The sequence below is a fragment of the Glycine max genome, chromosome 9, assembly GCF_000004515.6.
Source record: "Glycine max cultivar Williams 82 chromosome 9, Glycine_max_v4.0, whole genome shotgun sequence".
NCBI lineage: Eukaryota > Viridiplantae > Streptophyta > Magnoliopsida > Fabales > Fabaceae > Glycine > Glycine max.
The window spans coordinates 30131965-30158235 of NC_038245.2; the positions used below are offsets into that span (position 1 = coordinate 30131965).

At 32.2% G+C, this 26271-nt stretch overlaps 1 protein-coding gene across 1 annotated transcript; it reads left to right on the forward strand.

The window, feature by feature from the left end:
* The first annotated feature begins 11786 nt into the window (after window positions 1-11786).
* On the forward strand, window positions 11787-23654 carry LOC100499639 (protein kinase family protein). The gene is made up of 6 exons (NM_001250645.1): window positions 11787-11850; window positions 11964-12106; window positions 12476-12686; window positions 19788-20022; window positions 20753-20903; window positions 23217-23654. The coding sequence occupies exons 1-6, from the start codon at window positions 11787-11789 to the stop codon at window positions 23652-23654; spliced, it is 1242 nt and encodes a 413-aa protein (NP_001237574.1).
* The last annotated feature ends 2617 nt before the right edge of the window (window positions 23655-26271 follow it).

Below are 26271 nucleotides of genomic sequence, written 5' to 3' on the forward strand. Positions count from 1 at the left end.
AGGGTAATGATGGGTGTAGAAATAAAAACAATTGGGTATGGAATATAAGTCATAATGAGGGGGAAAATAAGTATGCGATATTACATGATAACAAGGAAGATATTTGAGGAGAGATAACTAGGGAGAATGAAGTTGCACGGGGGGCTATAAAATAGAAGATTTGGAGGATATTGTTGTTGGAAATAATCAAAATAATGAGAACTATATGGTGGGTCCCTTTCCAAGTAAATTGGAGAGAAAAAAAGAATAAGCAATTATTGGAGGAAGAGAAGGTTGCAATGTTGAAGGCTAGACTTGTTGTCATGTCAATCTTGAAAATGGTCTTTGAAAAAAAAAATGTTAACGTTAAAGCTGGGGGAAAAATTTACTTATTGAGTGATGCTATTGACTACCAAAATCCACAGGTTGAAGATCTGGTCATGGGTGATGGGTTAGATAATGTGATGGAGAGTGAAAGTTTGTGTGGAGAGGTTACACTTTAGGAGGAGCCACCAAACATAAATCTCTCTAATAAGGAAGGGACTTTGAATTCAAATTTGGAGAATATTGTGCCTAAGTTAAATCAAACCAAGTCACTAGAGTTAATGATGATGTTATGAAGAGTGGTCGATTGGACCCTACTATATGTTGAGTTGTTGAGGTTATAGTGTCCCTTTTTCTCTCTACATATAGTTATCATGATTTGTTTCAATGATTTCAATATTTTAGCTTGAATGTGGGAGGGGTGCTAGGGAGGAGAAATCAATTCCACTTGAAAGAGATTGCTCTGATGAACAACATTGACTTGCCAAAATTTTTATGACTATAATTTGATTAATTTGGACAATGTCAGGGCTTGCTTCCCTTGGCATAGGAACATGGTTGGTATGAACTCCATTCACAAAGGGCTTCATAGGGCCCTTTATGATAGTTCCTCTAGATTAACCTTCCCTAAGGCAATGATTGAAGTCCTTCAGAGAGCTAACTTTGATCATAATCCCCTTCTACTTCATTATTATGGATTTCCCCAATCTCGTGGGGAGAGGCCATTTAGATTTATTATCGCTTGGTGCACCCATGGGGACTATCAACATGTTGTTTGTAATGCTTGGCACATATATGTGGATCATGTATTAACCTCTTTGGACCATGTGATGGGAGACTTTATTATTTTCAATAAAGATACGTTTGGTAGCATTTATCGCTGTAAAAGAGAGCTCCAAGTTAGAATTAAAGGCTTGGAATGCTTTTTAGAATTTGTAGACTATGTGAGGTACTGGAATCTGTATCAAGAATTATCGAGAGAGTATGATCTAGTTATCTTTGAAGAGGAATATGTGGTTCTAAGAATCATGAGAGCATTGGATTAAATTTGGCAATAAGAACACAAGTGTCTTCCATACCTAAAAAATTATTCTATGCAAAAGGAATAAGAATCGTGGCTTGTTCTTTTTCTCTAGAGATTGGTGCATTGATGATGATACTCTTCATAAAGAAGCATGGGCTATCTTTAGCTCCCTTTTTAGTGATACTGAGTGGATTCAGTCTATGTGTAGTTTGAATTCCATGGCCTTTCTGAATGATGAAGTGGTGCAAGCCCTTCTTTTTCCAATTTCCAAGTAGGAAGTGTGTAAGGCACTCATAAGCATGAAATCCTATAAGTCCCCAAACCTTGATAGGTTTTAACCCATCTTCTACAAGATGTATTGGGAGATTATTGGTGATGATGTTTGGAAGTTTGTTAGGGATGCTTTTGTGAAAGGTATGTTCAATCCCAAAGCAATTGAGATTTTAATTGTGCTTATCCCTAAGATTGACAATGCCAAGCGTATGAAATATTTCATACCTATAAGTTGTTGTAATGTTATTCATAAGTTGATTACCAAAGTGCTTGTGAATAGACTATTGCATTTTTCTAGATGATTTGGTCAATCCCAGGCAGAGAAGCTTCATCCCTAGGAAGGGCACCACTGATAATGGCATTATCCTTTAGGAGATAATTCATTATATGTCCAAGTCTTGAAAAGAGAAAGGTGATGTGGTTTTCAAATTGGATCTTAATAAAGGCTATGATCAGGTTGATTAGATGTTTCTCCAATGGGTTCTCATTGATTTTGGCTTCCCTTGTATTGTGAGCTTAATCATGCATGTCATCTCCTACTCATCCAGACCTTCTTGTGAAATGGCAAGCGCTCTAATTTCATTATTCCTAGGAGAGGTTTGCATTAATGGGATCCCCTTTCCCCTTACCTATTTGTTATGTGTATGGAGCGTTTGGGGTACATGATTAAGGATGCTGTGGATAAAGGTGATTGGGAGCCTATCACGTTGAGTAGGAATGGTCCTAAGCTCTCCCACCTATTCTTTGTTGATGATGCGTTCCTTTTCACTAAAGCAAAGCTTTCTCAGATGCGTGTAATGCCTAAAATTTTACATTAATTTTGTGTAGCTTTGGCTCTCAAGGTCAGCCTTGAGAAATCTAAAGCCTTTGCTTCCAATAGGGTTCCTAGAAGAAAGTAGATCAAGCTCTCCAATGTCTCTTTTATTTGTTTCTCTAGCAACATTGGGATATATCTTGGCTTAAATATTGTTCATGGTCGGGTTACCATGAACCATTTTGATCCTTTATTGGATAAAAATCAAAGTGTCTTGCTTCTTGGAAAGGCCATCTATTGGGGAGGGCTAGTCATGTGGTGTTGGCTAATTATATGCTTTCTTCTATCACTACTTATACCATGCATATGAAATGGGTGCATCAATGAGTCTACCAAACTCTTGACAAGATGACAAGGAGATTTATTTGGAGTGGTAGCATGGAGCGTAAGGTTCATCTTGTCAACTGGAAAGTGATCACTAGGAAAAGGAAACAAGGAGGTAAGGGTGTTTGTATTGCTTGCTTCTAGATGTTTCCCTCCTTGGAAAATTCATTTGGTACTTGTATCACATCTTCAATAAGTTTTGGGTTCAACTTGTCTTTGCCAAGTACCCTTAGGATTAGTTTGAGGATCTCTTCTCTTACAAAGGTTCGTATATTATGATGTCTCTCTCTCTTACGCTTTTGGTAGGGATGATAGTAGTTTCTAGTATGATTCTTCGATGGGTAATTCACCTTTGGCCATCAAGTTGAGTATATTGATATTCGTGATGTTGAAGTGAAGGTTGGAGATGTTTATACATCTAATAAGTGGGATTTTAGCAACCTTTATATTGAAATCTTGTCTGGTACCAAAGATTATTTAGCAAGAATGAGGTTGATCCTACATTATGCAAGTTCGGATTTGATTGTGTGGTTTGGAGACATCTTAGGTGAGTACATAGCTAGTTTAGGTTATCATTGGTTGCTTAACCAACCCTCATGTGATATATCAAACTCATGTACTTGGGATTGACACCTTTTTTTTCAAAAAAACATGAAAAATCTTCATTTGGTAGCTTGGCCATCAAGTTGTTCCCTCTAGGAGCTTCCTCCATACAGGTGCACCATCAATGATGACCTTTGCCCTTGTTATGGAATTATGAATGAAGATGTTGGTCATATCCTTTGGTAGTGTGGTATGCTCATAATGTTTGGAATTTCTTTCATACCACCTTACCCCCCGTGGATGCCATGGTCTCTAACTAGTTTGAGTGGGTGCAACAACACATATGTGTGGTGGGGATCGTGTTCCCTATTATGATTTGGGAAATTTTGAAGACTCGGAATGAGGCTACATTCCAAAATCGCATCCTTACACTATCGTCTCTCACGTTAGTACGTTCGTGCAAAGTATCCAACGGGCTTTTCGCTTAAACAGAGACTTATCAGGGCCTGCCATTAGACATAAGTGAGCATTTTATGTGAGAAGTAGTGCTAGTCAAGTGATGCTTCATATTGATGGGAGTTGCATTTTGAATCCAGGGTTTGCTGGTTATAAAGGGCTGGTGAGGAACTCCAATGACATATTCATGTATGGCTTTTTCGATGATATTGGGGTGCAGGTATTCTGAAAGCGGAGCTTATGGCTATGCTTGAAGGCTTGAAAATGGTATAGGACATGCATTGTGACAATGGCTATTTGATTCCATAAATGTTGTTGATATGGTCAAGGAGGGTCTTCCTAATTGCCATCAGTATGCTTCCATTGTTCTCAGCATAAGAGATTTCTTAAGGGAAGATTGATGTTGGAGTTTAGACACTCGTTGTGTGAGGGTAACTCTGACACAAATTTCTTGGCCAAAAAGGGACCAAATTCTGGAGTATGGTTTACGGAGGTGGAGAACTTTCCCATAAATTTGCATCAGTATCTACTAGCTAATGCTTTGAACATTCCCTTATTGCGTTTGTAGTTTGTTGGTTTTGTTTTTCCCTTTTTTAGCTCCCATTGCCATTTTTTTCAGCTTGATTTTTAATATAATTTTTCTTAGTTGCATTTTTGGTTTCTTAGGTATTGTATTTTGCTATTTTACTTTCCCGGGTTTCAATTGTGCCAATTAGGTCTTTAAGATATTATAATTGTTTGATTTTAGTCCCCAAATAGCCATTATGATATTTGTTGAAACTAGATCCACACTTTATTGAATTCTCTTGATGAAGTCTAGATTGATATTTCATTTTGATATAATGTGATAATTGTTATACATACTTAGTTTGTACATTTAAATTACATAGCAATTATCTAATTTCTTCTATTTTAATGCTTCTTTTGACTTAAAAAGGTAAGAATTTAGCTTTTTCTGGGTTTTTAACTCGAGAATGATAAAGTTAGTGAATTTACAGTGTTTTGGTTCTACTTTTTGTAGACTTTTGACTTAACAATAGAGATTTAGAAAGATGTTGAAGAATTAGAGCAAGTCGCCAATGCACACTCAGCATGTGAAGCAAAGCTGGAAGCCAGTTGTATCGAGCATGGGCGTTAAGCGCACGCTTGGAGGCTTAGCACGTGATCACTTAAGACAATTGTACTTTGCATGTGCACCCAGCGTGCACATGCAGACTTAGCGCATAGTCATTTTTGAAAAGCATGAATGTGCAACGTTTTGAAGATCATAAAAGGGTGACACTGTGCTTTTGGAGAAGGTTGGTTAGCAAGGTATGAAATAGATCAAAACACTCATTTGGGAGCTCTTTTTCTTCCATTTGCTTTGTTCCATCTTTTGTTTTTGAGCCTCTCATGACTATGAGGGGATAAATTACCTATTGTTAGAGATTTGGATATCAAACAATCTTTGATATAATGATCTTTACTATTTGTTTAATGTTATTTCAACATAATTTCTTCCTTTCTAAGTTTATTGCCTTGTTTATGGTTTGATCATCCTTTCACATGTATGTCATAGGGTTTAATCATTGGGAAATGTTTATACCCTAAGAACTTAAAGGAGTTTCTAGGTAACCTATGTCTAAGGATAGAATAGTATTATTTAGCCTTATTTATGCATCTTTATTCTTAGCGCAAATTACTAGGTTTAGATCTTAAGATATTAGGAGTGAAATTAGGTGGTTTAGACTCTTTCACATGAGGAATCATGGTTAGAGTAGTTTAGTTGATGAAGGTAATAGTTGAAATAACTTTAAATGATGAAAAATCCTTAACACTGTATCAAGAATAATTTTAGTAGGCCAAGCACTCGACATTTCCCCAAATATTTGCACTAAATACCATTTTCCACCTCCAAATGTTTGTTTTCTTGTCTCTTGTATCTTGCTCTGCTTTCTATCCATTATGGTTGAAGTTTACATTTCGACACTATCACTTTGAAAAATATTTAGTTTTAGTCCTTCATTCGCTTAAAATTCAATATATACAACTCTTGATACAATCAAAGTCTTCGTGGATTCAACACTTGGTCTTATGGTTTTAATAATACTTTGAGAAATTGGTACACTTGTTTAGGAGTTAACATAGTACAACTTCATCTCTTCTTAACACTTCTTCACAGCTTCATGCATTTTGAAGTTTGACTACTTCAGAAAGACTTTAGTAAAAGTTTATTGCTGGTGTTTTAGTGTTCTATCCATGGTTAGACTAAGTTGTTTTCTTTAGTCTTTCAATCTAATTCTTCCCATGAACAACTTTATCTTCCAATAATTATGCATCTTCTGATGCAGTTAGTTCTTCCTTTCTGAAGCGCACACAAGATAGTAATTTTTGCAAAGTGAAGGACTATTCAGACTTTAGTCTTGTGATTTTGTTTAAGTGATTCAATCTGAGTCTTTTTGAACTATTATGATGTTCAAAAACTCAAACTCTGCATAGCTTCATTCTGAACCATGATGTTCTTCATGTAGTCTTTGATGAATATTTTATGTGAGGCCTTGTTGTCAGTATTTTTCCAAGAATTAAGTACTTAGAGGGAAGCAAAATTTATCATTTTGATGGGCTTTAAGAATTCTTCCGAATTCTCAGTTCTGATAGAAATTCTCTAAACTTTTATGAGCATCACTTTGAGTGCCTTGGAATGAAAGAACATCTTTGCTTCTCAAATTAATAAACATTGAAACACTTAATTAGAATGTTAACCATCACTTAATTTCATCATCCTTTCAATTTGCATTGCTAATGGTTTGTCATAATTAAAACCAGGGGTATGAATTCAACAGTATCAACTTTGTGGCAGAGGCTAAGACTTTACCACAATAATCCCTACAAGCCATGCCCATCCCAACACCAATCTCTTGTCTTGTATCAACATTAAAATTGATTTTAGCCAACCATTCCATGTTCTGTGGGGATCACAAGGTCAAGTGTAGCTCTAAAGATGCCTTGTGTTATCTTCTTTATCCCAAAAAATTTCCAAAAATGAGCATTGAATGACCTAATGGAGAGGGGTTTGCTTTTTCTCAAAAACCCAGTCGTTTCTCTTCCTCCAAATCGATCAAAGAAGACCAAACACTTGTTAGGTTGAAGTCTCATCTTTTGTTCTCAACCACTCTAAGAGCCATTGATTGGAGGATATGGATGGCTGTATAATTCTCACACCCAACTGGTTCCCAAACCACTCCCTTTTATAACACCCTAATCAAATCACACAAGAATGAAAGGGATCTAGAGACTGTGTAGGTATGAGACTGTATAGTTGAGGATGGCTTAAAGGAATTAATTGGCACTACCTATACCAACAAGATGCATATACTTTTAGGTAGTCCATCATTTAAGAATTTCATAGTTAAGCGTGTCTAGCTTGAAATAGTTATAAGATGGGTAGTCTTCTGGGAAGTTTCTTGGAAAGTGTGTAAGGACAAAACTCGCTGAAAAATTGTGTTGGTTTGCAGGATTAACCATTGATCATGGAAGCAAATAAAGTTGATTTTCAAGGTCTTGAAAAGGGCTACCTACAAAGGATTTTAACCGGTGGAGGGTGGTAAAATGACGTCAATGGGTTTTATTTACAAACTTTTTACCAAAAGGGGTCCCTTTTCAAACATATTTCAGAGGGGGTCTTTTATTTTAGGGGTTTCGTTATTAAGATTGGTGAAACATGCATATCGCCAACTCCAACTGCGAAACATCCTGCAACATCACTGTTCACGCACAGAAAAATCAAAAAGCATTCACGGGCATGTGGGTTTCGCCACCACCATTGGCGAAACCCACTGTGCATGCAAGCACCGTTCATCCCATCCATCACATGGCCATGCATGCATCCATCCCCCATAGGTTCCACCAGTAGAACTAGCGAAATAGGCATGGTTGATTTTTTATTTTAATGAAAAAAAAATTAGACGGAAAAAATTAAATACAATTGTAAGATTGTAGTTAAATTAGGGATGATTCATTTTAATGGAAAAAAATTAGGCATGGTTGATTTTAATGGAAAAAATTTAAACGGAAAAAATTAAATACGATTGTAATTGATTGTATTAAATTAGGGATGGTTGATTTTAATGGAAAAAATTAGGCATGATTGATTTTAACGAAAAAAAATTAGACGGAAAAAATTAAATACAATTGTAATTGATTGTAGTTAAATTAGGGATGATTGATTTTAACGAAAAAATTAGGCATGGCTGATTTTAACAAAAAAAAAATTAGACGGAAAAAATTAAATACGATTGTAATTGATTGTGGTTAAATTAGGGATGATTGATTTTAACGAAAAAAAAATTAGGCATGGTTGATTTTAACAGAAAAAAATTAGACGGAAAAAATTAAATACGATTGTAATTGATTGTAGTTGAATTAGAGATGATTGATTTTAACGAAAAAAAATTAGGCATGGTTGATTTTAACGGAAAAAAATTTAACGGAAAAAATTAAATACGATTGTAATTGATTGTAGTTAAATTAGGGATGATTGATTTTAACAGAAAAAAATTAGACATGTTGATTTTAACGGGGAAAAGTTAAATATGATTGTAATTGATTGTAGTTAAATCAGGGATGATTGATTTTAACGGAAAAAAATTAAATACGATTGTAATTGATGATTGATGTAATATATTTTTAACTTTATTTTGATTGTTTTTTTAAAATTGATATGATTTGTTATAATGGGAAACAATATTTAATTACATCTTACCCTTATTTCATCAGTCATAATGGCGAAACCCAACCCCTACCCTATTTCGCCAGCCACCATGGCGAAACATACTGGATACGCTAGTCCCATTGGTGAAACCCATGCTAGATGATGGGCATGGTATACATTGGTGAAGGGGGATGACGTGGATGAATGATGGTGGGACAATGCATGTGTGTTTCGCCAATGGTAATGGTGAAACCCACATGCACACATGAATTTTAAGCTGACATGTACAGGTTCGTTTTCGTAGATGTAAATGGCGATATAGCTGTTTCGCCATTCCTTTTGGTGGAACCCTTACAAAACAGACCCCCTCCAAAATATGTTTAAAAAGGGACCCCTTTTGATAAAAAGTTTGTAAATAAAACCCATTAATGTCATTTTGCCGGTGGAGGGTTCTGACCAACAAGGATAATGTGTGAAGTGCCATTGCGTGAAGTGTCGTAGTGTGAGAGCCGTCGAAAAGTTGAAAATCAGGGATGTAACACCTTTAACATCATTGCTCCTCCAAAAAGAGATGTCCAACAGTTTCTTCCTCCTCTCCACAACATGGACAAATGGGATCTATAGTGTTAATTTTCCTTTTTAAGTTTGATTTATCAAGTAAGATGTTGCATCATGCTCTCTACACCATGTGTTTTGCATTTATGGGCCACATTCACTTCCCAAATTTGCTTCCAGAGAGCATCACATGAGACCCTAAAGGATGCATCAAATTTGCCGATCTGACCAAGTAGTTCCCATCCTTCAACAAACACCACGAGACTCAGTCGCAGTCAAGGAAGATGCACATGGGGATTTTGAGAATAGCATCTGGTGTTTAGTTTGTGAAGATGTATCTACTTCATCAATACTCACTGGATTCTCGTTGACCCCTTTTCTACCCAAGTTCCTCTACTAACAGAGGTGTCTTTTTGAACACCCCCATTTTTACTTCCTTTTTAATCCTTGTAATCATCGTCTTATTAGAACTTGAAGATTGTAACCAGGTCCCATAGGCCTTACCCTCATCTCCCTCTATCGTTTCTTCTCTGTTATGTTCATCGCACTCCCTTATGACATGGTCTAGCCCACCACAAGCAAAGCAAAAATTGGCTAGGCATTCATATTGGAAGAAAATTTTTTATGCCAACTTGTCCCCTAACTTCACCATCATACCCTTCCTCGGAGGTTTCCTCACATCTATAGACACTTTGATGCACATCCTTCTGCCAAAACAAATCTCACCTCCACCATCCCATTTGGCATAAGTGCCCACTAAGTTCCTTATAAACTTAGCCACCTTTTCCGTTCTTGCCCCTATCGGTAAATCATGATTTGGACCCAGAAAAGGTAGGATGACAAGGTCACCTAATTTGGGTTTCAATCTCTTTTCATCTCTTCCAATAGTATCAAGTGTTGATCAAAATTCCATGAACTAGCCTTTAGGGTTTGTATCATATCCTTCCTATAAAAAAAACTAAAAGCAAATGAATTCCTTATCCCCTCTCCATTCTTAGCTTCCACACTTGAGCCATGGTTGATTTGAAAGGCCTTTGCATTCCATTAGTGAGGACCCTTCCAACAAGCCAGGCTTCTAATTCCTCTCAGGGCAGACCTATCTCCTTTATAGTTATTTGGACCATAGCCTTTTCCTCTCCTTTAAAATTCACCTGCTTTTACCTTTCCATCTCAAAAAAACCACGGGTACTCCACAACCGAGGTTCACCCTCACTTAGAATACAAGAGGTATACAAGAAATACCCGACAAAACAAGAAGAATGTTGTTGAGAGGACCTTCAAAATGTTCACTAAAACCCTGGTGCCAACTGAGCCCCACTAAAACCCTAGTAAATGAGCGAGAGATTTATTTTAAAGTGTGTTTGGATAGAGAATATTAAATAAAGAAAGTAATTTATGAAGAATTTAAATTTCTTTAATCTTAAAACATAATTTTAAACAACTAAAAATGTTGAATTTTAATTTCCTTCTAAAATGTGAGAAATTAAAATTCTCTTCTTGATAGAAGAACCTTCCAAAATGTTTCGCGTATTTTCTTTATAACATTCATCTTCTTTTTTACCTGAAAGTTTTCGAAATCCTGTTCTCGAACTTGCGATTCTTGCTTCACACCGATGATCATCTTCTTCAAGAAATATTGTCTGAGCTCGCGGAGTGTCGATCAAGTGCGGGCATGAGGGGGACACATAGAACTGCACCTGCCAGTCAAGGGAGCAGTCGTCGCTGCCTATCACGCGGCAGAGGTGCTCTCCGACGCGGAGGGCTTGGGCCATGCCTTGTGCCGTTGATTGAATGTTATGGTCGAGTGTGGTGGTGTATGCGCTGTGTCTTGGTTCCCTTGTGACTCTCCATGCCACATAAGTATTCTTCTCTTTGGAAGCACACCAACCATATCTTTTATTCTTTTTGCATTCATTTTCTCACCCTCATAGTTTTAATTTTTTTATCTAAATACAAAATTTTGAAAATAAAAGAATTTCAATTGAAGAATTTGAAATTCTTAGAATTTAAAATTTCTCCTATCATGCAAACACACTATTAATATATTTAATTGATTCCTTGGGTTTGCATAAAGTTTTAATCGGTAATAAAATGAGTTCTAACTTCTAACATCTTAAAAAATCTACATTATCTTGAAAATTAAGTTTAAACTAAAAACAAAAGTGAAAAAAAAACTTCAACTACACAATAGAAGTGTTTAATTTAAATTTAACAAATGTTAATTGATATCCTTTGAGCATTGGTTAATAAATTAAAATAAGAAAACAAAACAAAATTTATTGAGATACACAAAATTATATTGTACACGATCTTTTTAACATTTTCTTGTAATTTTTATAATAAATACTTTATTCTTTTAACTTCTTCATCAATATCCTAAAAATATTGATTAACAATAAACTTTAAATTTCCTTTTCTTTTTGGACCCAAACACTACATGGGATAGGAGTGCACGATACTTTCATTCATCGTTAAATATGTTTAAATAAAATAAAAAAGACAAAAGTGTGTTGTTTATCCATGCGCACTGGGATTTCATAATAAAAAACAATTAAAAAAATGGCGAAAATCAAGATGGGTCACCCACCGGGTCAATGTGAACAAAACCAACACGCCTTCATTATAAATTATCATTTAGATTATTTTTCTCTATGGTAGGAGTTCATTCATAAGAGGAAAAACAACTTGCTCCATTCCGAAACAGTTGTTCATCTTTTTCACTTCCCAAAATCCTCACCTTTTCTCGCAGTTTTGCTCGAAAAAACCCTTTGTTTGTTCTTTCATGGGCTCATTCTGGGAGCGCCATGAGCAAACGCAACACTTTCTTTCACAATCTCATCAAGCCCTTCAAATTCAGCCCCAGCAAAGGTAAAGCAACACAATCCAATTATTCTTTTTCTTAAAATAATTTTTTTTTATTTTATTTTCCGATTATTGAGTATCCTATCACAATAACATCATATACTTATGTATGTAATTAGAGGGACAAAGCGAAGTAGAAGAAATAAAGAACCTAGCTGCACAAGAGCAAAAGATCTTCCCCTACGAAACATTGGTTGCTGCTACCAACAAATTTCACATTCTTAACAAGCTAGGTGAGGGAGGATTTGGACCCGTCTATAAGGTAAGTCAATTAACAATCGTTGTTATTTTTCATGTTTGAGTTGTTTAAGCTTGGAATATGAGAAATGATTCAATTAATTGAATTAAATCAAATATTTTCTTAAAAAATGGATTTGAATAATATCTGATGTGGACCTATGATGGGGCTTTAATTTTTTATTTTTTATAATAGTTTTTGCAAATGAATTTTATTAGGGATTAAGGAAGCAATTTTCTATACCCAGAAAGGTTGACAAATTGGAATTATAATTTTGGAGAAAGTTCAACACGGATAAATTGTTGTTACTAATTTTTGGTTTTACTTGGTAAGCAAAAAATCTGAGACTTATTCTAATATGTGTTTTCTTTTATTTTTTACTTTTTTGTGAAGGGTAAATTGAATGATGGGAGAGAGATTGCGGTGAAGAAGTTATCGCATAGATCGAATCAAGGGAAGACGCAGTTCGTTAACGAGGCAAAGTTGTTGGCACGTGTACAGCACCGTAATGTGGTGAGTTTGTTCGGTTATTGTACCCATGGCTTCGAAAAGCTTCTTGTTTACGAGTATGTCCTTCACGAGAGCCTCGACAAGCTTCTCTTCAGTGAGTGCTTCTTTGCAAATCCTCTTTGTTTACTTGATTTAATTTAATTTTATCACCAAATCTGTGTACGAATATATATATATATATATAGTGAGAGAGAGAGAGAGAGAGAGAGAGAAATTGGCATTTTCATACCTCTAAAGATTAATTTTTTACTCTCACCCAGAAGCCACCCATAAAAAATGCCACTCTAAATTTTCGAGTTTCTTACCAATTAAATTATGAACAATAGACCTAAGTGAATGATTGGACCTGCCGATATTTTTCTTTTCATATATTCTTTCTTATAGAACTTCTGCAATGTGAAGTCCAAACCCATATACTGTCCAGAGTGTCAATTAAGTCATCAGTTGAGTTGTTGAGTCCAAATAAATTTTCCTAGCCATGTGGGGAAATGGTTTTGAGGTTTTCCCTTCACCTCACCTCAAATTTCATTGAACACGGAAAAAGAAATATTTAAATTAAAAGAAAAAGTGAGAGGGTCCCACATTTTTTTTAAATATTTCCTTTTTATTTAAAGTCAATCAACCCACTCCTAACATCACAATTCACCACCAAGCTGTGGGTCCTAAGACATTTTTTTTTTCATCCCTTCTCATCTTAAGTAATTCCTTGTCCAGAGCCTAAGGAAACTAGAAAGAGACGGCACTTAATCCCTTCACCTTGACATACATAAAATTATTAATTAATTGAATGCATGTTTTATAACATAAAAAAAATACGCCCGATAAAAAAAATACGCAAACCCATTTTCTATTTTTCTTCAGTTAAGCACACAACTTACAACCTAGAAAATTTCTAGATTGTAGGACACCTCCTCCACCTTCGCAGAAGAATGAAAGAAACTTCACCCCGACACCCTTTCTGTAGATTGTTCTCATAATAATGCCTTCACAATATTAGGTGTATCTGACCTAAATTTTTTATTTAAAAGTTACTCTAAAGTAGAAGGTTATAATTAAAAATAAAAATATATAATTTTATATATTTTAATTTTAAAATTATTTTTAAATTGAAGTTTATTAGATAATATATTTTGAGATTTTGAGACCTGAAATAAAAAGAATAAACAAAAGAAGGAAAGAAAAGTTTAATCCGTAAAAATTTTAAGGATTCTTTAAATTAATAATTATAGATAATTAATATGATCTTAAAATTTATGATTCTCACGAATAATAGATAAATAATGTGTATCTTTTTTTATAATGAGACTTTTATCGATTTACTTTGATTTCTTGGAAGAGTATGGAAATAAGATTTCACTTCCTTAACTATTCTTTCTGTCTCTATGTTTTTTTATGGCTAGAGATTAAAGAGAATGGATGAGACCTTATTTCACATTAGTAGATATTAATTCTTTTTATAATTACTACTCCCATCAAGTAATAGTTATCTTTAGAAACTTCTTTTATTTAATTCAATTATAATTTAGTCTTTAATTATTAATTAATTATTTATTAGTCCTTACATAAGTCACATGTCTTTCACATGATATATTAATTTTAACATTTTTTCACTTGACTCATATGACATTACTAAACATTATGGACTAAATACATAAATAGATTAAACCAACATAATGCGCATTAAATTAAACCATTCTATATATTGGGTACATCATAATTTCATGATTAAAAATAGAAACCAATTCGAATATACATCACTTAATTGACATAATTCCTTTCATGTACTACAAATTAATCTTCTTTTTAATATTACTATTAGTTAGGAGTACATAATTGATTTAACATAATGCTTTTATTCAAGACAAAACTTATTAACATTATTCTAATACAAATATGCATGCAAACATAAAGAATAAGTAATCAGAAACATCATAAATGAGATCAGAGTGTCACTAAAATGTATAAGGTAAATTATAGTTAATGATCATCAATAACAATAATGTTCATATTTTCAACACGTTCTATAAATATCTTGGGTGTTAATCCTTTTGTCAAAAGGTCAGCTATCATAAAGTTTATGTTAATATGTTTTATTGACACTCTTTGTTTCTGAATTTCTTCCTTCACGACAAAGTACTTCAATTTCATATGCTTAGCACTCTTAGAGTACTTGTCGTTTTTAGAAAAAAATATTGTTGCAGAGTTATCACAATATATTTTCAACGGCATAGTAATACTTTTGACAATTTCAAGCCTTGGAATAAAGTTTTGCAGTCAATTAGCCTGGATTGTAGCCTCAAAACATGCTATAAATTCAGTTTTCAAGGTAGATACAATAACAATTGATGCATACAAAATTATTTTCATTTGTTTTCGTTTCATAACATATCTAGGACATTGTGCGAGACTAAATTTGCCTTCTTTCTAAATTGGAATAGGTGATGCTGAACACCTTTTCTTTCCAAATCTCTTTAATACTTTATTGGAATATACTTTCTGAGATAAGTCTAATAATCCTTGTGATCTATTATAAAATATTTTTATTCCTATCACATAGCTTACCTCACCCATATCTTTCACTTCAAAGTTGTTAAAGAAAAATTTCTTAGTTTCGTGAAGAAAACCAAGATTATTAATGACAAGCAAGATATCATCAACATACAGAATTAGAAAAATCTAACGGAAGCAATGATATTATTAAATCTCAAATATATACATTGATCAATAGTATTTTCCTTAAATCTAAAAGAAACAATGATATCATTAAACCTCAAATATCATTGGCGGAAAGTTTGCTTAAGACTGTATATTGATTTCTTTAATTTGCATACCATGTGTTCCTTTCCTTCAATTGAAAATCCCATTAGTTGATCCATATAAACATTCGCCTCTAAATCTCCATTAAGAAAGACAATTTTCATAATAGGTTACTAATGTCATGGTAATCCTGAAAGAATCATTTTTTGAGATCGATGAAAACATGTCTTTATAATCAATGTCATATTTTTGAGTAAATCCCTAAACAATTAGTCTAGCCTTGTAACGTTTAAGGTTGTAATGAGAGTCACATTTAGTCTTGAAGACTCACTTACAACCAACTCTCTTACAATCCTTTGACAATTCTATAAGATTCCAAACACTATTATGTTTTATGGAATTTATCTATTCTTTCATGACATTTAATTATTTCTTAGAATTATCATAACTTACAGCATGTAAAAACAAAATTAGATCATTATCATTAATATTTAAGTCTATTTCTGGTTCATGTACGTATACCACATAATCATTCGAAATAATTGATCTTCTTTTTCTGAGACCTTCTTAATGCTACTTCTTGTGGTTCTTCCGCAATAGGTTTATTATGTATCATGAGTTCATTATTGTGTTGTTGTTTTTCATTATTGTTTTGAACAATTACTAAAAGAGAAGTCACCTTACTGCTAGAGGCACAAGCTAAAGAGACTTGTACTTTATTTTTTTTTTTTAATTTCCACATCTCGTGGAACTGTACTCCTATTAATTTTACCATTTTCAATGAACCTTATATTTTCAGTTTCAACAATTCTCATATTATGATTAGGATAATAAAACATATATTTCTTTGACTTTTTTGGATAACCAATGAAATATCCACTGATTATTCTTTCATCCAATTTTATTTCTTGTAAATTATAAATCTTTATTTTTGCTTGACAACTCCAAATATGTAGGTGTCTTATACTAGGTGTTTTATTCGTCCACAGTTCAAAAGGTGTCTTTGGAATTGTCTTATTAGAAACCCTATTCAACAAATACAAGGCAGTTTTTAAGACATACAATCACAAAGATACGAGTAAAGTTGAATTACTTAACATACTCCTAACCATATCCATTAAAGTTCTATTATGTCTTTCTGATACACCATTTTGTTGTGGTGTACTAGACATTGTGTATTGCACACAAATGTCACATTTCTAAATTTTTTTTGCAAATGAACTTGGGTATTGTCTAGTTTCATCGTATCTTCCGAAATACTCATCACCTCTATCAAACCTAACAACTTTCATCTTTGTATCTAATTGTTTTTATACTTCATTCAAGTAAATTTCTAAGACATTCACGACTTGAGATTTTTCATACAGTAAGTAGATATAACCGTAACGTGGATATTCATCAATAAAGGTGACAATATCCTTCCTTTTCAAAAGAATTAATATCAAAAGGTCCACAAACATCAGTCTGCATAATTTCAAGAAGCTGAACGCTTCTTGTAGCTCATTTTTTGTATGTTTTGTTTGTTTTCTCCTAATAGAATCCACACAAATATTTAAATCTGTTAAATCTAGATCAGGAAGAATTTTATTCTTTATTAATCTTTTCATTCTTTCTCTAGAAATGTGACATAAACGTTTATGCCACAAGAAAGCAGATCATTCATTCGCTAAATTACATTTAGTCACAACATTATGATGCAGAGTTAAAATGATTTCAGCATATAAACCATCTAATTTCAATTTATATAAACCATCACAAAGAACATCAATACCAATAAGATGATTATGCTTAAATAAACTAAAATATCCATTACCAAAATTAAAAGAATATCCAATAACATCAAGTTTAGATAATGAAACTAAATTCTCAGATAAATTAGGTATATAAGGAGTTTCTAGTAAATCTAAATGATATCCAATGTCGAGTTTTAAACGATAAGTCCTGACTGTTTCTACTGGAGCTTTCACTCTATTCCTATGAAGACGAACTTCTCATTTGGGCTTATGGTTTGGATTGTAAGGAATCCCTACGTAGTATTAGAAATATGAGTTGTACATCCAGAATCAATCCACCAAGTATTATGGGAAATTTCAGTTAAGTTTGATTCAAAACATACATGAGCATTAAGCTCACCATTCTTTTCGAACCAAGACTTACGCTTTATGCAATCCTTCTAGAAGTGTCCAGATTTTCCGCAAAATTAGCAATTATTGCACTTTGATACCTTTTTCTGGATTAGCAAAGAGTCATCATTGATCTTCAATGACTTTTTGCCTTTGTCATGTTTTTTCATAAATTTCTTTTCAGCTCCTTGATTCCCTTGGTGTCTTACATAATGGACTCAGTGACTTTCTTGATTCTTAAACCCCGTTCCTTCTTAAACTAACATATTGTGCAATTCATGCACATTTCGTTTATGTTTCATGGTATTATAACTCATTTGGAATGAGCCATACTCAAACGGTAATAAGTTAAAAATAAACTGATCAAGGAAGGTTTTAAGTCTTGCTGTAATGTTTGTCATCTCAATGACATGTTCATGCATAGTACACAAACCATTAAACTTCATGGTGGTCAGTGTACTCATTAATGTTTCAGCAAGAGACTTATCAGTTGTTTGAGAGCGCTCTCTCACTAATCCCATAAACTCTTTAGCATTATTGATCTTAGGGAGAACTGTCTTAACACTGACTGTAATAGTCATTCTCATACATTAGGCTGAGTCTGTTAGATCTTTTCCAAGCTTCATAATGGGCTTTCTCTTCAGAATAAAATTCACGTAAGTGTTTTGAGACATAAAACACATGTCATACATATGATTCATTCTAATAACGATCAATGTATATTGATGCTCTCCTTTGAGTGATACACTAACACATAACATACTAACATGATGATACTAATAAAATTTTTAACATTATTTGGCAATTAAATATGCACCAATCAGTAGTACCTATTTCCTTTGGGTATATAAATAAAACTAATGATGTATACAAATCGCCTATAATTATATTAATTAATTATAAGAACAATTATCAACCTTTGGACGATCCATAAATGCCTTTTAACAATGAATTTCAATTATCCATAAACCAATAATCATATAATTTAACATCCATTGTTTTATGAGTAATTGAAATAATCATTAATTTGGAATTAAATAACCTTATAGATTTGACCACTTTAGTGACTAATAAATTTATCATACATTTAATTCCAATCAAATATATGGTCTGAACATACTTATTGCTATTAACAATTCATAACCATTTTATTAATTTCATTCCAAGCCAAATAAATACCATACATTCATATTATAACCAATAAAATAATAGAAATTCAATCACATTGAAACAAATGTATAACATATACATATTTGTTGTTACCAATATTTTTAAAGCATTCGTGTTAACTTAATTGCAGACATAAACTTTCAATCCTTTAATCACGTGTAATAATATTTGAAAAAAATAAGCAAGTGGGATTAAGAATAACAAAATGTGGGTTGCAAATAGCAATTCGCGTACCGCGTACATGCTGCTGACGGACGCACCCGTTGTTATCATCAAATCAAATTAGATAGCATAAAAAGGAAAATCTAAAATTTTTCTCCAAATTTAATACGTACAACCCAAAGTGCATAGACCACACACAAACATCACAAGTCTTTATCCATTAAACACAATCAAAATAATAATTTTACACATTCATACTTATGATTTGAAAGCCAATTTAATTGATACCCTTTTTAATATAAAATTTCATACTTGCAGCGGAAAAAAATTCCATAAATTTCATAATTAGAGTTCATCATAATTGGAAGAAAATAAATCATTATTAGAGAATAAAAAATTTCACAACAAATGCTTTAATACCACATTAAAAATTTTAAGGGTTCTCTAAATTAACAATTATAGAAAACTAACATGATCTTGAAACTTATGATTCTCACAAATAATAGATAAATAATGTGTATTTTTCTCCATAATGAGACTTTTTTCCGGTGTACTTTGATTTCTTAGAAGACAAGAAAAATAAGATTTCACTTCCTTGATTATTCTTTCTTTCTATCTCTCTCTGATTAGAGATTAGAGAGAACATTTTTCTGTCAAGAAATGAATCTTATTTCACATTAGTGGGTATTAACTCATTTTATAATTACTACTTCCATCAAATAACAGTTACCTTTAGAAATTTCTCCTGTTTAATCTAATTACAATTTAGTCCTTAATTATTAATTATTTATTTATTTCCCTACACAAGTCATATGTCTCTTACATAAAATATTAATTTTAACACAATCTATCACTCACAGTTTTTTTTTTTTTTGCATTGAAATGTGTGATTTTTCGTTCAAGGTGAATTCAAACACACTTTAAGATAGTTAAAAAGTGGATATGCTGTGAAAAAAAATATTTATCTGTTGAAAATAATGCAGAATCCCATAAGAAAGAACAGCTAGATTGGAAACGTAGGTTTGACATAATCAATGGGGTGGCAAGAGGGTTGCTTTATCTACACGAAGACTCTCACAACTGCATTATACATCGCGACATAAAGGCAAGTAACATCTTACTCGATGAAAATTGGGTGCCCAAGATTGCAGATTTCGGCCTCGCACGACTCTTCCCCGAAGACCAAACCCATGTCAACACACGTGTGGCTGGAACCAAGTATGTAATAATAATCTCTTTCATCCTAAAGTTTTAAATCAAATACATTTATTTATTATCAAAATCAACACTTTTGCAAATTAAAATGGAGTGCCCTGTATTTCTGTAGATATTTGAAGAAAAATTCCCCTGTTGAAAATTTCTGTAGATATAATGATTTTTCTTTTTAGTTCTTGTAAAAATATTGGAGTTTTTATCCTTACAATATTGGTCGTCATTTGTTTTAGTATGTCATAACCTGTCATAAAAAAATGCTTTACATTTCTACAAAGTACAAATATGATGATTTTTTGTTTTTAATAGCAAATTTGGTTTTCATTCTCTGCAAATATATATAACGATTCTTATTTTTAGTTGACATGACCTGATGACCACGTAATATAAAATTGTTTTGATGTGTTGTAATAATGTCAAGGACACTAAATTTGTAGGGACGTAAAAATAAAATATATTGGTCAAATTTTTCTTTATGAAAATTATAGTGAGTTTAATAAAATATTAAACGAACAATTATTATATGCTCAAATCTATTACGTCTTCTGAAACAGGCCAAAGAAAAAATTACTAATTATTCTCTACTGAAATTGTTTAAAATAAAAAGCATTTTCATGTCCTGCCGCGTAAGATTCTTTTGAATACTTTTTTATTTTTAGTGTGTATAAGATACAGACCATAGTTTTATAAAATACTAGTAATAATAATAACTTACGAAATATGATGTCACACGCAGTGGCTATTTGGCTCCGGAGTATCTAATGCATGGACATTTAACCGTGAAGGCTGACGTATTTAGCTATGGGGTTTTGGTGTTGGAATTGGTCAGTGGCCAGCGAAATTCATCCTTTGATATGGACGTGAGTGCACAGAATCTCGTCGACTGGGTAATAATATCACTCATTTTAAATTATTCCACAATATTATCTTGCTAATATTTTTAGGCAAATGTTAATCAAAATCTAAGAAATTGATTAAGGAATTTAAAGTAAAATTATTTTTATCGGGACGCAAAAATTATGTTGTTTATAATTTTTTTATGTTTTTATCTGATTTATATAATAAATATTTTGTCATAAAGAAGCTGGTTAGCAAGATTATTTTTTTATTTATTACTCTCTTTATCTCAAAAATAATTATCATCTTGTATTATTTTACATAATCAAAGAAATATGAATAAAAGAGAATAGTAATTTTAAAAATTAATCATACATCATTATTAGTTCATTTTTAGATTTTGTAGTTCATTCTTAATATATAAGAGATATAAGTAAAAAAAATTTAATTAATATTATATTGAAAAATTAAAATAATAATTATTTTAAGATAATATTTTTTTTACGCAATAATTAATGAGACTGAGAGAGTTATGACTTCTTGCATATTAAATAGATGTAGACTTTTATTCGTTTATTATTTAATTAGTTGGTACGTATTTAATTGGTGGGACTGGGACATAATATAATTTTTTGGTATAATTAGGAGGTGCGATTCCTCTCTTAGTGGATTGATTTTTTTTTTGGAGGAAGAAAATGATACTTCTGTTGTTATCAATACTCAAATTGAGGGATTAAATTCTAGACTTTGATTAATGGATCCAAGGCTGAAGCCCGTGTCAGTAACTTTTGCTTGTGGGACATAATATTGAGGTTGCTTTCTGCCAACATTGATATTGCCAACTTGAATGCTGGTCCTGGGTCATAGTTCCTACGTATTTAAAATGGAAAAAATTGAATGCAATTTATTAAGACTTTTTCATACATAAGTGGAACAAATATATACTATTTAAAAGTATGTTTTTCTTTTTCTTTTAATCTATAATTTATGTGACGAGATTATGACAATAATGAGGATGTTGTTGTATTTAGAAATTAAAACTAGGAGAATGATAATAATTATCTCAAGGACATTAATTTTTTTGAAAAATTAAAAGTTAAAATTTTGTATGGAATATGTTACTAACATATTCTTATAGTGATTTTTAATTTAACATTCTTATTTGTAAGAGTAAATACTTTATATCCTGATAGTGTATATCCTGATAGTGTAAAGGCTTGTTATTATGTAATCTAATCATAAATAAGTATTTGGAGTGTAGTAGTAAAGGAATGTGATTCTTATTTCAATGACTATGATTTTAATTCTTTCTCAAGCATTCTTAAAGTTCATTTAAGAAAATATTAGTCAATTTTTTAGTCTAGTCAACTCTTGAGATTCGGATAGTAAATTTTGAAATATAAAAAAATTTAGATAGTGAATTTTGAAATATAGAAAGACTTAGGTAGAAAAATTGGTAAAATAGGAAGATAAATTTTACATTTAAGCTCAAATTTTATCATAACTACTTAAATTATATCTATCATAAATTTTACTATAACAATACATACGGACTAAACTCTATTTCCAATAAAAATTTCTGTATTTATTAATTTCTTAATTAATAATCTCAAAATACTTATCAGTCATATTCTTAAAATTAAATGTATTTACAATTTGACTCTAAGTTGCAAATTAACAAAAAAGAAAATGCCGAAAAATAATGAAGATTACTACACTAATTGAATCACCTCGTGTTATGGCAGAGAGTATATCTTGTAATAAACAACATGCAAAAGATCCCATTCTCGTCATAGAAAGCATGACATGCCTTCTTCAAACATTTGTGTTCTCTCCACTGTAATAAATACAAAGCTTTACAAAACATCGTAGCATAAATGAGTCTAGATTTGTGGACATTTATTTTAATTACATTGATAAATTGATAAATTTCGGATGAGGTTGTTTAATCTAATCTTATGAAGGAGTTTTAACTTATTGGTTGAATATAGTGCATGGATTGCTGTAAGTTTTTGATTCTTACAATTAAAAAAACAACTCATTTTTTACTTTCACATATATATATATAGGAGAGATTCATTTACTCCAAGAGTAACTATTTGAGAGTTTCTTCTTATCCTTATCTTTCATTTTCTTGAAATCTAATCATTAAAATTAATTGTTTATTATAATTATTAAAATTTTTTAAAAATAATAAATATAAAAAATAACTCTAAAATAGTTACTTAGATAAATGGATCCCTCCTTATATATGTATATAACCTCGTTTTTACTTGAAGTAAGTTCACAACCCCTTATAAATGCAAAACATTGCCACAAGTTTGATGTCTGTTTTTTTTTTTTTTTGCCCTTTAATCTTATAGGCATACAGGCTATACAAGAAAGGGAGGGCCTTAGAAATCGTGGACCCAACACTGGCCTCATCAGTGGTAGCAGAACAAGCAGAAATGTGCATTCAACTGGGTCTACTCTGCACTCAAGGGAATCAAGACCTGCGTCCAAGCATGGGTCGTGTGATGGTGATTCTGTCAAAGAAACCACCATGCCACATGGAAGAACCAACAAGGCCAGGAATAGCCGGTTCGAGATACAGAAGAAGAGTATCTCGCGGTCGCAGACCCTCTGCAACAACTTCTGGGGAAGTTGATGATGACTCCTCTGTTAATTCGCAAACTTTTGATTCTTCAAGCAACTATGGCACTAACACTACTACTTCTGCAACAACACCAACAACAAGAAGCTCCAATACTACTGCAGAAGTAGTGGACCGGCGAGGGAAACGACCCATGCAAGGTGGTTAGGTGCAGCATCATGATTAGTTTTTGAAGAAAGAAATTGATGAGGGCACTTATTGTTTTATTTTATGGTGTCATCAATTTTTTGTGATCATGTAAGTAAATATTTAGGATGTAAATGTTACCCGGAGTAGGGAAATTTTTTTAGTGCCACGGAGTATGTTTTTATTTTTTATTTTTGGTTAAATTAGTTTTTTTTATCTAATTTATTATTTATGTTCAATTTGATCTTTTATTTTTTTTATTTAATTTGGTCATCTAATTTTTAAAATCGATTTAATTTGATCCTTTAATTTTTTTGTACAATTTAATATTCTAATTTTAAAACTGATTCATTTTTAAAAAAAATATTTTAGTGATGATTTTAAATCTATATAAAATGAAATTTCTTACTATTTAGACCGAAGCATCAAACATGAGTCACTATTCATATAGTACTTTGCTCATCAAACATGAGTCACTATTCATATAGTACTTTGCTTATTGATGGAAGATGATGAGTCATGATTCCAATTGTTAATGAATTCCTTTCCTTCAGAAGTTGAGTTGCTATTAGAAGCATCGTCAATTAAAATAAAATGATGAGTCATGATTCCAATTGTTAATGAATTCCTTTCCTTCAGAAGTTGAGTTGCTATTAGAAGCATCGTCAATTAAAATAAAAAAGTTAGTTAATCCATCCAAACATCAATAAATATAGTGTAACATTTTGTTAATTCCTACCTTCAACGGGATCAAAGTCAATAGGAGAATTATATACTGCATTATCAGCTTGATAGGAGACAGAAAGTATTAGGATGAATCAAGTTGGAGGAAGATGAGACTACATTGCAGGGATTGTTTGAATCTATTTCATTCCCTTTTTTTCGTAAGATCTACACCAGCCAAATGACTTCGAGTTGAACTTTTTCCTTAGTAAAAGGACGTGGTTATCACTTGGTTGAGTGTAGCTGTGATCATTTAACTGAGTATTCTCCAGGGCAGTGACTGCTGATTTAGCATGGTGGAACTAACATCAGCTAGTGGTGTTAAATATCTTGTTCTCAGAGGAAGACATAAGTTTTAATTTGACTTCCATTAACATGTTTGTTTTCACTTTTCTCCCTTGTGACATCATTTCTTTTCAATCGTGTAGCAGCTGCAACATTCTTTCTTGCTGATCATTATCCATGATTGTGTAGTAAAAAATGCTGCAAAGTTAATTGCAATTAACTACACTAAAAAAATGATAGTCTCAAATCAATTTCAATTCAACCATTTCACATTAAACATAGTAGAAGCCATGCATTAAAATCAATTTCAATCCAACATCTCCAGCATGTTGTTATTTTCATGTGTGTATTATGTAGAAAAAGTATTTAAGATAACAAATTGACATATAAGGCTTCATCAAATGGGAAATAATTGAAATCTAAAATTGAGATAAGGATGCATCAATTGGGTTTGTTAGAATTTTATTATTATCATGCGCTATTTTTGTCTCTGATGCTAATATATTTCCGAGAAGTTGTAGGAAACACTAATTAGAAACTTATTGTTAACATTCTTGAAAACAAAAACTTGGTACTTTGGCCTCATGTCTACTATCTAAATCTTATAGTAATATTCACTATGGTAAGATCTATCTAAATTTACAAAAGCTAAGTTTGGGCAAGACTAAATTTATATGAAATTATTGGTATACCTTAGAAGTCAAAATTTCCCAAACTTTTAACAGAATGAAAGATCTATCTGCACAGGTACAATTGTTGTACCCTGTTATAAATATGTTACACTGTCAATAGTATAATGAAAAATACTCTCAAAACAAATTTCATTTTGCTAGTTCAATTATTAGCTGTAAAAGTAGAATTTGTAGAGGTAAATGAATTATAAATTTTGAAATGAAAGAACAAATATAGCACTCTACTAAGACATTCAAGCGCATGAAACATGAAATTAGTGGTATACCTTGGAAGTAAAGGTCCCACAACTTCGTGCCAGTCTTCAACATATCAATGTACATTTGTGTTATTTGCAATCCTACATTACACATTCGATAATATAATAAGCATGAGTCTTTTACAAATCTCAACTCATATGAAGGAAAGGGAAATACCTTTAGGAAATGACTCAGTTTTTAAACCCAATAAACAAAGTAAGAAAGCTGGAATGGAATAGTAGGCGAAAATGTTGTACCTACACTAACCTTCGCTTTTGGAAGAAGAAAGAAGACCAATGACAAAAATGCTTGTGTGCTTTAGACCAGTTGACGGTTGTAGACCCCACAACAATATCTCCAATAGCCAACAGTTTGAACCCCACGATGAATCTTGCTTGCGATATGAGTTTTGCCAAACCAATCCAATAGATCATTTTTTTCTCTTTCACAACTTTTCCATTGCACAATTTTTTATGAAATTAGGTTACTTGAGTTGACGACTCTGAACACCAATTGTGCAATGATGTTGATCAATTTTTTTATTTGTTAATTTATTAATTTATACATAACTTGGAATGACTTGCCTTTTATAAGTTATGCGTGTGGTTCCTGCTAGTTGACTCTAATTATTTTTATTATAACCTACAAATTTATTTACTAATTTAAATTTGCACAAAAAATAATTTCCTAAGATTATAATAG